The sequence below is a fragment of the Lactuca serriola genome, chromosome 3, assembly GCF_051521515.1.
Source record: "Lactuca serriola cultivar US96UC23 chromosome 3, Lser_US96UC23_V15, whole genome shotgun sequence".
NCBI classification, from domain to species: domain Eukaryota; kingdom Viridiplantae; phylum Streptophyta; class Magnoliopsida; order Asterales; family Asteraceae; genus Lactuca; species Lactuca serriola.
Genome location: NC_136410.1, coordinates 16,536,585 through 16,550,922, shown reverse-complemented (window position 1 = coordinate 16,550,922; position 14,338 = coordinate 16,536,585). Strand labels below are relative to the sequence as shown.

The following is a 14,338-nucleotide window of genomic DNA, read 5'->3' as shown; positions in this document are numbered from 1 at the left end:
TCCAAATAAGGATCAAACAATCCTAAGAGAATCCTGAATTTCAGTTGAAGATCTCAGAAATTTTCCAATCATGACCACTTCAACATTAAGTATTTCATACAAAAGCATAAGCAAATACTGAATGACAATCCAAAGCATGCCTTCCTTGCCTTGCAATCCCAACCGACAATATGATACTTGACCTGCCTATATCCCAAGAACACGGACCCTTGATCACATCACAAAGCACCCATACCACATCAAACTACCTTCGCACTCCCACACTGATATATTATCACCAAACCCCGCGACCAACAGACCCCAAGTTGGGCTTACATCCCAACTTTGAAAGTCGCCAGCCTACTCACTCCTTTCCCGAACTTGAAAAACTAAAAGGGCAAAATCCCCACCATAGATAGCGACATACCAAACCATCAATCAACCCTTCTACTCGCAAGTGCAATCCCCAAACCGATCAAAATGTTCGCTCCATTCTTGAGTCCCGCAACTCGAATGCACGGCCTCGAGCCAAAACCCTCGAGACCTCAAAACCAACAAGCTCATTTAGGTCTCCACCAATCAATCCAAACTGATTTCCCCACTGGGGCTGAACAATTACCAGACCCATCCTCATGCCTGAGCAACCATAACCAAAGATTGACAGATACGGAGCTACTGCCACGAATCATGGTATCAAACCATGTTATCTCTCCCACCAACCCTTAGAATCCCCTAGACTTTCCTAGATTCGAGTATAGATCCTATGCTTCTAGTAGTACGTACATACTACCTTCCACACCTATCCATATTTTCCTCAAGGATCTTCTCATTTCCTTCAAGACCTAATCATAATAATACTCCCGATACCTACTCAACAGCGAAGCAATCGCACTAAAATACTTCCTAGGCTCTCCTAGGATTCCCACCTCCCCTGCCATCAGCTGCTGAAGAGATCCAATCAATGTCAGCCAACCACTTCATGAATATAATTACATGCAACAAAACTTAAATAATATTTCTACTAAAGGATCCAACCCTACAACGGTTGGACTCAAACAAGAGCTGCATAATAGGGCCAAATCCTTCACTCTAAAATTATTTAACCTTTATAGCATGTAACTTATTCTATTCATGTGATGGTTAGCTCACATGAATGTGAGTCCCACAAAGCACAAAGCAAGAAGCATTCAAGTAGTGGAGTTGACTAGCACTAAGACACAATAAAATCAGGCAGATCATCATACGAAATTATTGATCTCCATCTCCCAGCATCTCGGATACACCTTCGCCCTTCCCTCACATTCTCAAGAGTGGCTAATCATTCCTCGTGCTGACCCACTATACTGCACCCACTCATGAATCTTCCACTAACCTGCATCACTCATGTATGCTAGCCATACATAACATTGAACCCTATAGACAGTCAAATATTTGATCCTACCCTAAGCCCTTCATCAAAAAAGAACAGAAAATAAGGCCAAACCAAACATTCTCAGGCTATAGAATCTTATTTTTGTACAACTATGATGCATACACTAAGTAACTATAGTAATGATGTCAATTCCATATAAAGAAGAACCATAGGCTATCAGACATCATATAACCAGACAATTCTATCATGTAATTCCTGAAGATCCTTAGCCTATCACTAACATGCTATTCTAACATATCAAAATAACAGTGTGGTAATTTGGGGTCTACTTACTGGCTCTGGCTGATCATACACATCGCATCCTCCTTGATTACTTTGAAAACAATTTGAAAATCATTTTTAAAATCTTTTTCCTAAGTTTAAGATTGGATTCACACAAGTGTTCCACCAATTGACTCAAACCAAAGCTCTGATACCAACTTGTAACATCCCAAAATTTTCAACAAATTTAAACCGTTAAAAAAGAAACCCATTTATTAATGAAAGTGTTTACAAACTATTATTCCAAAACATTATTTAAAATCAGAGTCTCCCAAGATCCAATCAGTTGTAAAACCAAGGATGTGTATGGTCACGTCTTCGCCTTTCCACAATCTACTGGAGTACCTGAAACCATAAACCAAATTTGTAAACATGAAGCTTAGTGAGTTTCCCCTAAGTACCAGCGCACAAAAAAATCACATATATCAATAACAGCATATAATGGGTCCACAGCTAAAAGATTGGATTACCCCTGGGCCCATAGTATGAGTCTGGCTAGCCTATTAGGCTCACAACTCATATCTGGCTTACCCTTGAGCCCACAACATAAGTATGGCTTGCTCTACCCAATTAGTCACTAGAATGGAATACCAATGTTCATCCCTCAGTACGAGTCTGGCATACCAACCGGTCCTCAGCTCGTATCTGGAATGCTACTGAGCCCCTAGTATGAGTCTGGCATGCCCCACCCAGCCCTCGGCTCACATCTGGAATGCTACTAATCCCTCAGTATGAGTCTAGCATGCCCTACCCGGCCCTCAGCTCATATATGAAATGCTTCGGGGTTTGTTGGCTACAACACAAAGCAGTACAACCTTAACCCACACAATAGCTAAACATATACAGATAATCATGCAGACAAAATCACAAGTAGTCCTATAGATCTACCAGACTAGCATAATCATGCATATCTATTCCCTACTCAACATATCAGTGAATAGCAAAATATCAAACCAATGGGCCGGCCTTGGTGCCTTTGACCTGTAAATACAGTGATAAAACTTACCTATTGTTCTGATCCATAGCTGATGAGGTCCCGACTCTGAATCTCTGCTCCAACCGACACCTATCAATCCAAGTAACCAATATCCATCAGAATCCTAAAATACCCTTGAGATCAAACTTGGTCAAAGTTAAAGTCAACTGGTCAAACCCACTGAGTTAACTGAGTAATCCAATCGAGTCGAGTCAGTATGTGTACACGGAGTGTACTCCGATGGTACGTTGGGCGTACGCAGCATCGCAAATCCAAAAATTTCATTAAGAGCTTAATGGCTTAATCTCTTACGTCCAAACTTCATATCCATGGCTAAAATACTCTTAGGAGCCATAAAGTCTCCAACTTTATGACCTAGCATGTCCACTAAGTGCTTAACATAAGGTCTTGTTCCATTAAGACCTTCTAAATGATGCATGAAGCAAAACTAACCATTTGGAACCCATTTTTATGACTTAAGACCCCTCTTAGGGTCTGAAAGGACAACTCAAAGGTCAAGAACATGCCATATTCAAGATCTAGCATTTTGGGACCAAAAAGCTCCATAAAGACATCCAAATCTAGATCTATATGTTATAGGGATAAAGTTGCAAGCTTTATACCTTAGAATGGTTACAAATGATGTAGAGATCCCAAATCCAAGTGTTCTTTTCCTTCAAGATGAGCTTGACTTCCTTCTTTCTTCTAAGGCACCAAAAACACACCTCTAAGCTTGAAAAGGCTCCTCAAGGTGAAACTAGGGTTGCACAAACATTTGATAGGGATGGAGGCAGTTAATGTGAATGAAGTGAGACTATATAAGAGTGGATAAATATGAGACACACCCTAAAAATTAGGGTTTCCTTAACCGGTATGTACACACGGCGTACTAGGGTGCACCCTAGTATGATCAGCGTACACCACATACGCATGGTGTACTCCGAAGTCCAAATTATGAAAATGCCACTAGGGCTCCTTTTGCATAATTTCTTGAACTTTAAGGACCAAAATGCAATACATCTTCAATATAACAATCAACAATGGAAGTACTTCAAAACCAGATGTTACAAATAGCCATGCAAGACCATAAAGTTGGAAATATTATGGTTAAGGAAATCATTTGAGGACTAGATCTGGATTTTGGACAAAAGATCTTAAGAAATTAAGCTCTTAATAAAAAGGAAATGAGGCAGTTGCATGCGTTGGGCGTACCCTAGGTATGTTGTGCGTACAAGGTCAACGACCCTGCTTCTAGTCAAGACTTGAGTATGTTGGGCATACTCAGCTGAGTTGACTCAGTTGACCTTGTGACTTTTTCACTTGACCAGGATTTGACCAAGTTTGACCTAAGGGTATTTTGGGTGATTTGAGTTGTAGTTAAGATTTGTCACTATCTGGTGTATAGGTGACTGGTAGAGCTGATATTCGGAGCACTGACTTATTCAACTACTTGTTCAGACTGAGAGATGAGTGTTCCTCAGTGTACTTGTGGGTCGAAGGCACCGATGTTGAACCACTAGATTATGTATCTTGGTATAGAGGATGTTGCTATGTTGTAGTGATCTGATAGATTTTGTGTTGGCATAGAGGATGTTGTTATGTGGTAGTGATGTGTAGGTCTGCCTTTTGTGTGTTGACTGGTTATATAATTATCTGTTATTGGATATATGTTATATGTTGTGTATATGTCCACATGGTATGGTGGGGTTGAGATTGTACTGCTTTGTGTTGTCAGTCAACATACTCGGGCAATCCAACCGGAATATTGTGGGTCAGGGGTAATCCAACCAGGAGGTTGTGGAACCAATATGTATTGGGCAAGCGAACCGGAAGGTTGTGGGTCGGGGTATTCCAACCAGAAGGTTGTGGGCCAAAGGTAATCCAACCAGGAGGTTGTGGACCTAGTATATGTTTGTTTATATGTTTGTGTGGTGGTACTTTGGGGGAACTCACTAAGCTTTGGCTTACAGTTTTAGTTTATTGTTTCAGGTACTTTAGATAATTGTGGCAAGGTGAAAGCGTGATCGTACACATCCTTCGGGTTATATATTATTTAGATTTTTGGTTACTCTAATTATTGATTATAACTTTTGAAACAATGTTTTGTAAACAATTATGGTCATTGAGTTGTTTTTAAAAAATGAAACTTAGTCTGATTTATGGGATGTTACAGAAGTGCCGTTATGATATTCTATTACTTGTATTCACCGTGATTCTTCATAAATAGTTTATTTAATTCCAAAAACATCTTGCAATAGACATAGATTCAAGGAGCTTTAAGACATCATAAATAATCTACACTTCCACTCAATAAGTAACATCTTAGTGTCAGAACTAGACCAAGTAGGATTGTAAGATCGTAAGTAGGATTATAGAATCGAGATCCGATCCGATCCTACCCTACCTTGATTTTTTATTTGAAAAAATAAAAAAAAATCAAAAAATTAAAAAAAATTATATAAAAAATTGAATTTACCACTTTATGACTTTTACTCTTTACCGGTTTACCGTTTATCTTTTTTTTTTTGTTGCGACTAATGTTTAGAAACTTATATAGGTTTTGAACGGAAAACAAAATATTGGAGATATTTTTTATGTTTTGAACATATAAGTTAAAGTTTTTTGGTGGGATCTTAAGTTCTCGATCTTGTAAACATAAAAACAATCCTAGATAACCTTGAAATAAACTCATACATACATATACAAATAATTGAGTAGACCCTTCACTTTGTACTATATTTATTGGTTTCTTTATTGGTATATATACTCTTAATATTTTGTTTTTGTTTTTGTTACGTGAACTAGCTAGACACAAAATATAGTCGTAATATAACAAACTTATCCATAACATAATATAACAAACTTTGTGTAAGCTAGTTTATATATATGGTCCGATACCTACAATAAACTTTAGTTATTCCTTTATGATTGTTACTTTTACTTTCATTAAATCATTGCTAATATGGGGTCGATGTTTATTGTACTTTTGTAGAACTACAATTGCTTATTTTGTACTTGTCCATCTTTATTTCTGGTCCATCCTTACTCTATATAGCAGCTACTAAACATTGAAGTTATTTCTTGCATGCATGTTCGATCATGTGGTGTCATGTGCACATAGGCAGGCAAAAAGCACATGGAGTTGGTTTGTGTCACTTGTATCCACTATAACTGAACGCAACATTTTTTGACTTTTATCCACTATATATAGTTGAACAACAATGATTTGTTATAAATCATACAATTAGTTCTTGGAGCAGGCATGCCGACTACAATTCAGTATTAAATACTATATCATTCACAAATGTGTCTCTTATTATCTATATTGAAAAGAAGGGGAAAAAAAGAAGCAAACCATAACAAACAATAAGCGAAGGGTAAAACAAAATAAATACAAAGGGCATAGGTACTTGATCAAAAGAACGAAGGAGGTTGTTGTTTTATGAACACATAGGACAATAAATGAGTCCATTTTCATTGCATTCGGGACACCTTTCTTTTTCTTTCTTATCTCCGACCACAACCTTACAACTCCCTCCGCAGTCCACACAAGGTACGAACCTAGCACCACCGCACCCTTCACAAGCTTGCCTACCCACCTGTTTCTCAATGCCAACTCGACTCAGTATCCTCCTGAGTCGACCCGTCTCGTTCAATCCAACAATCTCATCTACACCTCCTATATACCTACCCTTAACAAACATCCTCGGAACACTCGCGAACTCACCAAGCAACTCTTTCAACTGAGTCCGGAACTCGCCGTGTAATGATACGTCCCGTTCCTCATACACAAACCCATGGAGCTCCATGATGGATCTAACCTGGTTACAGTCTTCATATGTCCTTCGGATCCCACCCAACGACGTCGTGTAGATAACCACCTTTTCCGACCCTCCCGGTGGACAGATTTCTTGGTAATCCTCAAGTGGGTCCCGCTTAATGAAAAGCGGCGGTAAGCCTTGTTTATCTCTTTCCATCTGATCTCTTAATAAAAACGGGTTTTCTTTCAATGATTTGTATCCGTCTGTCAATGGAGGTTGCATTGATATGGACCCTGTCTCTGATATGGATTTGGTACCCGGATCCGTTCGCCTCAACCGGGAACCAAATTTCGTCAACTCGTTAGACGACTCGGTTTTCTTCAACGTGGATGTTGGTTTGTTTGCGGCCTTTGTGTTCTTTTCGAGTTCTTCAAGTGTGTGGAAAGAGAAGCTCCTGCGTTTAACCTTTTTCGCCGGCATCGGCGTCGGTGCAGGCGATGTATCGGCTGGGGTTGGAAGAGGCGGTGGAGGTACAGGAGAGTTTAGGGTGGGTTTTAAGTCTTCCAACTCCTTGCTGACTTCATCCCATGACCGCGGAGGATCTTCGTCGTTATCGAGCTTCTCGAGAATCGGGGACGGCAACTGAGTGACGGGTTTTTCCGGCTGAGGCTTCCCATCATCCTCTTGTTCTTCTTCAGCTAGCCATGGCTCTTTGATTGCGTGGATGTCGAAAACAGCGAAACTGGTGGAGGCCGGACGGTAGACATCGACAGTTCCGGCCTCAATTTGTTTAGATGAGGCGCAACCCATAATTGTAACTGAATCGAGCTAGGGATTCAACTGACGAATTGTTTGGAATTTGGGAAGTACTTAGGAGGTTATAGATATAAGGAAGTAAGTTTTGTGGTTCGGAAGAAATTAGGGTTTATCCATTCAGATTTTGGGTAGGGGGTGCATGGGGTATTCTTCGTAATTCTGTAGCGGGCGCGTGTTAGAGTTTTCTGGTGAGGGGCCAGAAATTCGGGTCACTTTGAGTGTGGATTGGAAGCTGACACGTGCTTCCTTATACGCCTCATTCCATTTTCATTTTATTTTTAAGTTCATTTTCCTTTTCTATATATAAACCTGAATTTTAAATCGTCTGCGATTCTACGTTTTATACGTTACAAAACTTATCAATGATCTCTGTATGTAAATTTATTATTTTGCTTTGCATGATATAATAGGAAAATGAAGATTTAATTATGTTTTATTCTTTCTTTCAGTAATCAACTAAATCGTGTTGCCCGGGTTGTAAGATCATATTTTTTCATCATATTTAAATTTTAATACCCTGATACAAACCAATTTACATCAAAAGCTTTCAACTATCTTTGAATCAACATAGTACCAAGTATTTTTCAGTTTCTATTTCCTGCATTTATCCTATTAATTTATTGCCTTAAAGGATTAAAGAACCCATGAAACCATACCTTTGATTATGTCAAATTCCAATTATTTAATTCTGGTTCAAAATATGGATCTGCATAAATAAAAGCACAAATCATTAGGATTAAAAAAAAAAAAAGATTCAGTTAAGGGGTAGTTCAAAGCTTCAAGACCTTTTCCATCAATGACCTATTACTATATCTTCATCATTTTTGTTAATTTCCTCATCATCTTCATTTCAGCTGCTTGTTATAACCTCACCATTATTGCTTGTGGATTCATCCAAATCATCATTCTTTTCGGACTCTTCGTTAATCTCAGACTCTTGAGTATGTGTTTCAGGGAGTATAGGTTCTGTGTGACCACTTGCAATACTCTTTACATGAGGAATTACCAAAACAGCCTTGTCATTTGTGGTTAAATTCTTTTCCCCTAATTCCCTGAATTCAAAGATGAATTGCACTAAGGATAATTTTAAAAAAAAAAAATGTAAGAATCATGGTTTCAGCAGCTATTTCTTATCTCTAGACCACTACGAAGACAAAAAGCCTATTTTTGTAATTTTTTTATATTTTTTTATCCTAAATCATGTCAAAGTAGCTAGACAAAGCTCTTCCAAAAGTAGCAGTTAAACCTACAAAATAGTTTCCATAATCATTTAAAGATCTTCTTGTATGCTTGCAAACAGAGAAGGAAAACGTTGGAATTTCTGAAACAAAGAATATTCAATTAGAATCAAGAAAGTAGCACAAAGAGCTAAAGCTCAACAAAATTGCTAAACTAATTTCTATGCATGAATATGTCCATCAAATAGCCATATCTATATCTACAATCTCTTGTAAAGCATAATATTTTTATGCCCATTGATAAGGTTCACCTGTTAAGTCTCTTAAATTATTGGATTATAATCATAAGGACTTTTGTGTTCATTATCAACTTTGGATGCTTCATGAGGTTCTTATACATGTGTTCATTTAAATGATGGGCTGCACTTGAACCACCATCACCTCTTCTTTTTGAAAAATTTCAATTTAATTAATTATTGATCTCGAGACCAAGTTGAAAAATCTTCTAATGAAAGCATATTTAAAAATTGTGAAGGCCAGATATGATCAATGTATTGTCTATATTTAAATTAAAATAAAATACATTCCTATAAATGACAAAAAAAAAAACCTTCCATGATCTTGCACACAAATAATAAGTGATTGCAGCATAATTAGTTCCTCTTCTTGTTTGAGCAGAGCACCTTAGCTTTATCCACTGCCGAAAAATCAATCATGGGAAATGGGGTCGGCAAGCTGACCACCTGTTTCACCGGAACCGACATCGTCCAACGACGGAAAGACTTGGCCTTTGTTATCTGTGACCCACTAGATGATCTTGGTTACTCTTTTTGCTAAGATGTGAGCAATCTTGCATCGCCTCCTCCAAGGTCCATTCCGCTAAAGAAACGACAACATTTCGGTCAATCTCTGGCGCCTCTGTCTCCGCCAAACATCCACGCCCCTATCTACCTCTTTCCTCGATGTCTACTCTTACAACACCAATGATAAGGCTTCCACTTTCGAGAGCTCTACATCCTTTGCATCAATTCATCTCCAACCTTTGCCTAGAAATTCAATAAATTCGGGTCCTTTACCGTTTGGTACGGGTGCATATTCGGGTCCTATGGAGCGAGGGTTTGTTTTTGGCCAGATTGAGCGGTGATTTCAATCGGGTCCCGTTTTTTCTGGTCCTCTCGAGAAGGGTAAAGGTTGATGAAAATCCGGGAGAGATTAGAACTTGATCAAAGATTACGAGAACACATGAATTCAAATGGTTCAAATTCCATTAACCATTCATACGTTTTGAAAGCTTTATCTCAAGGCCTAAAGAAAATAGAGGAATCGTATTTAGATATTGCATAACAAATGCTTGATGAAAATCATGAACTAGCTTTAATGGGCTCTTGAGTTCTAGTCATGCTAGGAGAAGATGTTTACTTGATGAATGTTGGTGATAGTCGTGCAAGTTTAGCTCAAAAATCCGAGCCAGATATCTGGAGACAAGATTTAGAAAAATAAATGAAGAAACATGGTGTATGAGAGAGAGAGATGAAGAAACATGGTATGAGAGAGAGAGAGTTTATTTTTTTCTTTTTTTAAATAACAAAAAACTCATAAGTGATCCTATTATAGTGAAATCATGACCATAACTTAACCGATGAAAGTTGAAGGAATTAGAAATAATTACATTTGTTAAAAGTTTTAAAACCATAAAGACTATTTGTAAGGTTTTTTAAAATTAGGGACGAAACTTCAGATTTTATAAAAGCACAGGGACCATTTATGAAGTTTAGTCATAAGTAAATAACGAGTTTTTTTTTTCCAACAAATTGCAACCCATATAATTCATTTATTTATAAAAATTGTTAATTATATGAGATAAATCACAAATTTAGTCAAAGTAAATGAGTATAAATAAATATAAAATACAAATTTCTAAATAAATATAAAATACAAATATACCTTAACTCCACTTACTGTAAAAAAAACATAGATGCAAATTTGAAATACATCAAAATACGTAAAAAAAACTAGATCAAAAATCCTCAAAATTGCTTACCTGATTGACATTTTGAGGATGCTCTTAAGGTTTAGATACAATATCTATATGGCAATAGGTTGATCATTGTAAGAAAGACTTGCATGAGTGTTAGAGTATGCTTCTGTCACACCCCAGGTCGAGACGGTGAAACATGTCGTGTTGTGCGATTTTGTAACATCCGGCTTCGAGAAGCTTCCTATTTTGGGAATTATCGGCATTAATGGATCAAGTTAGGGCCCTAGACTTCAAAGCGTTTGGGTTTTAGACCCAATTGGGTGTGGATTATATAGGTTGTGTGAGCCAAGTTGTCAGTTTGTGCTTTGGAGTCCAAGGGTAAGGGTAAAAGTGATGCTTCAGGCCTTTTTATTGAATTAAAGATTTTAATTCAGAAGCTTTTAAATCATAAGAGATTAGATGGGATGGTAAGGTTTTTCATTACCTTTCTGAGCATATAAAGAACTCCGAAATCGTATTTGGAACGTGGAAGTTATGACCATTAGAAGTTAGGAACAAAATGGGTCTACACTAGTATGTTGCACGTACATGGCATGTACGATGGGCGTACTGCATGAAAATGGTCACGGTCATCCTTTTAGTACGTCGGGCATACATATGGTATGCAGGGCGTACTCACGTGAATCTCAAACCATAATATTTGGGTCTTAGACCCTATTTAAAGACCTTAACTTATTGGGAACCCTTCTTATCTTTAGCCTCCATCCTCTCTAACCCTAATTTCGAAACCCTAGCCCCATTTGTGATATTCTTGAGCCTTTGAGTGATTTGGAGTGTTCTTGGTGCATCTTGGAGAACAATGAGCTCACTGGAGAAGTGTTGGTTGTCTTGGAGCTTGTAGATCCAGACCTTGTTCAACTTGATCTTTCTTTTGGAGGTATAAAGCTTCAATCTTGATGGTTCTTTTATGTAGATCTAGCTTTAGGTTATGTTATGAGCATCTTTTGGTCCCAATTGTTTGGATCTTGTAAGTAAAAGTTACTCCAGAACCTTTGAGCCTCATTTCTAGTCGGTCATTAACTTATAAAAATCGGATCTTGCTGGTTGTGGTACAACCATCCATGTGTTAGTGGCCTTTGAGTGAAGTTATGAATCTTGGGATTTGGTTTGGACTCGATTAAGCCATGCAAAGTCATAAAGTCAGGAACTTTATGACTTATGACGTCCTTTAGATTTAGATTTGGGATTTAGATGATTTTGTATTTTAGCATTAAGAGCTTAAACTTGATGTTGGGCAGCAGAGCAGTACCTCAGGCGTACTGGGGTGGTACGTGGGGCGTACTCACCAAAATGTATTTATGGGCCATTGTGGGCTTTGAATCACTTAGGGTTTTGGGCTAGGATTTGTTGGGTCAAGTTTGTAAAGGGTTTAGTATGATAAAATAAGAATTGACCCTTTTGTAATGGGTTATTACCCTAATTATTGATTAGGGTTGATCTTGGTTACGTTTAGTATGAGAATCTACGGTAGAAGCATCCTGAGTGTATGTTTTGTTGACAACCGATTGAGGTGAGTCTCCTCACTATACTTGTGGTCAAAGGCACCAATGTCGGCCCACTGGAATTTGTTATGTAGAATGATAGTTGTCTTTGTGACTCTTGCAAGGTATGTTGGGTTGGACATGTGAGCATGCATGTAGGGTTGGGCCTAATTACATAAAAGGGCACATTGTATGTTGGGTTAGGCCTATTGTATGACATGCTAGGCCCAATTGTATGATGGGCTAGGCCCAATTGTATGATGGGCTAGGCCCATTGATTATGAAGGGATAGGCCCATTATTATGGGTGGGCCTAATGTACAGGCTAGGACCAATGATATGTATGGTATGTGGTATTTTGGGGAACTCACTAAGCTCTGTGCTTACAATTTATGGTTATGGTTTCAGGTATATCCAGTTCAAAAGGGAAAGGCTTGGCGTGACTGCACAACATCCTCTAGAGTTTTATTCCGCAATAGTTGTTTATGAATTTCAATCTGATGTATAAATATTGTTTTTCACGTTGAATGTTTGTGGGAACAAACTGTTGTATGGATTAATGTTTTAAAAAAATGAATTTTTTCCATGGATTTTTGGGAGTTTAAAAGTTGGTATCAGAGCCTTGTATTGAGGGATTCGGGTACACTCTCAGGTGTGTCTGAACTCAATCCGAGGAATTGGTAAGCTTTTGAAAGAAAATGAATTTTCGAAAAAAGATTTTTAAAGAAGAAAGGGGTGTGATACGTGAAATCAGTCGATCTCAAGTAAATGATTCCTAGAATACCTATACATGTTGATATGTTATATGTTATGAGAATTTCATGCTATATTAGGGCTAAGGATCTGCTCAAGAATGTATGATAGAATGTTAGGATAGATGTCTTTATATGCCTATTAGTGGAGCTTTTAGAATTGCATGCTAGCATGGATCTCTGATGATTGGATATAATGACCAGATTAGGTGATGAACTGCTTAGATTTATTTTACGCTGCTCAAATGTTGCTTGCTTTGTGCTTTGTGGGACTCAAATTGATGTAAGTTAATTATTTCATGAGTATGTTAAGTTGCATGTTGCAGAGGTTAAATAATCTTAGAGCGATTGATATGGCCCTATTGCACAACTCTCGTCTGAGTCTAACCATTATAGGGTTGAGTCTTTTAGTCGAAAGATTATCTAAGCTTTGTTGCATGCAATTGTATTCATGAAGGAGTTAGTTGACACTAGTAGGGGATCTTCAGCAGCTGATGGCAGGGTGGGGTGAGGAACCTAGGAGAGCCTAGGAAGTGTTTAGTGGGTTGTGATGTGTTGTTTAGCATGTATTTGAATTACCAGTTTGAGAAGGTGACTTAGAGGATTTGGTATGATTCTTGAGGAAAGTATGGATAGGTGTGAAATGTATTATTGGTCTCGTACTACTAAAATCACATGATCCGTACTTGACTCAAGGAAAGTCACGGAGAATCTAGGAAGCCTATGGGATGAGGATTCTTTGGATATGTTATGATTGTTGTATGGTTGCTTTTCAGAATGGTGATGAGCACTCATGGAGGAGGATTTGGTTCAGGCCCAAGTGTTGGCATTGAGTTGATGGATGAGCAGATGCAGGAGTTTATCTCACCAGAGATCACTCGCTGTATTTTGGAGCATACTCCTATGATTTTCGGATCGGTCAAGGAGGGGATCATGGAGATTATGGAGGAGCGTCAAGAAGTGTACCGATCTGGGATTATGGAGCTTCTAGATGAGAGACTCAGGGCCTTTTAGGTCGAGATCGCAATAGGACAGTTCGGAGCACAGACTCCCTCTTTTCAGGAGTGCAAGGCTTATGGAGCTCCGGAGTTTTATGGGGCTAAGGACCCCATTGCTAGCCACCGATGGATCGATGACATGGAGAATGCTTAGTGGACTCTGCCCTGAGGTGGTGAAGGTGGGATTTGCATCTTGACTTTTGAGGGACCGAGCCCACGATTGGTCGAAGGAGGTCGGTAGTGCATTACAATTTGTGACCATGGTGGCCATGTCTTGGTAGGAGTTCGTCACGAGATTCTGGGAGGAATTTTCACCAACAATAGAGGGGCGGCAGCTGGTGAGAAAGTTTCAGGACCTTCGTCAGACTACTGAGACCACGGCAGAGATCACTGCCAAGTTTCGAGAGAGGACTTTGTTGGTTTTGCAGTATGCAGTGGACGGGGAAATGAAGAAGGCGAGATATCATTATATGTTAAGGGATGACATCAGGGATTTTGTAATCTTGTCAGGGCACAAGATCCTGAATGACATGATTCCTAGAGCCCGTGAGCGGGAGATTGATTTGGAGCACCTCGGGAAGAAGAAGTCAGAGCAAATTCAGGCCACAATGGGCCAGACGAAGAGGCCCAGGACTTAGGATTCGCAACAAGGAGGCCAATACAGTCG

General features: G+C 38.7%; 1 protein-coding gene and 1 long non-coding RNA gene across 2 annotated transcripts; both read right to left on the bottom strand.

Annotated features, from left to right (window-relative positions):
• Positions 1 to 5,945: 5,945 nt before the first annotated feature.
• Positions 5,946 to 7,390, bottom strand: LOC145091567 (Glutaredoxin family protein). The gene has a single exon (XM_079029313.1). The coding sequence runs from the start codon at positions 7,217 to 7,219 to the stop codon at positions 6,089 to 6,091; it is 1,131 nt and encodes a 376-aa protein (XP_078885439.1). The 5' UTR covers positions 7,220 to 7,390; the 3' UTR covers positions 5,946 to 6,088.
• Positions 7,391 to 7,639: 249 nt separating this feature from the next.
• On the bottom strand, positions 7,640 to 9,964 carry LOC145091568 (uncharacterized). The gene is made up of 3 exons (XR_013702205.1): positions 9,014 to 9,964; positions 8,011 to 8,277; positions 7,640 to 7,931 (listed from the first exon to the last, which is right to left on the bottom strand). It is a non-coding gene; the product is annotated as an uncharacterized LOC145091568 (long non-coding RNA).
• Positions 9,965 to 14,338: the final 4,374 nt, after the last annotated feature.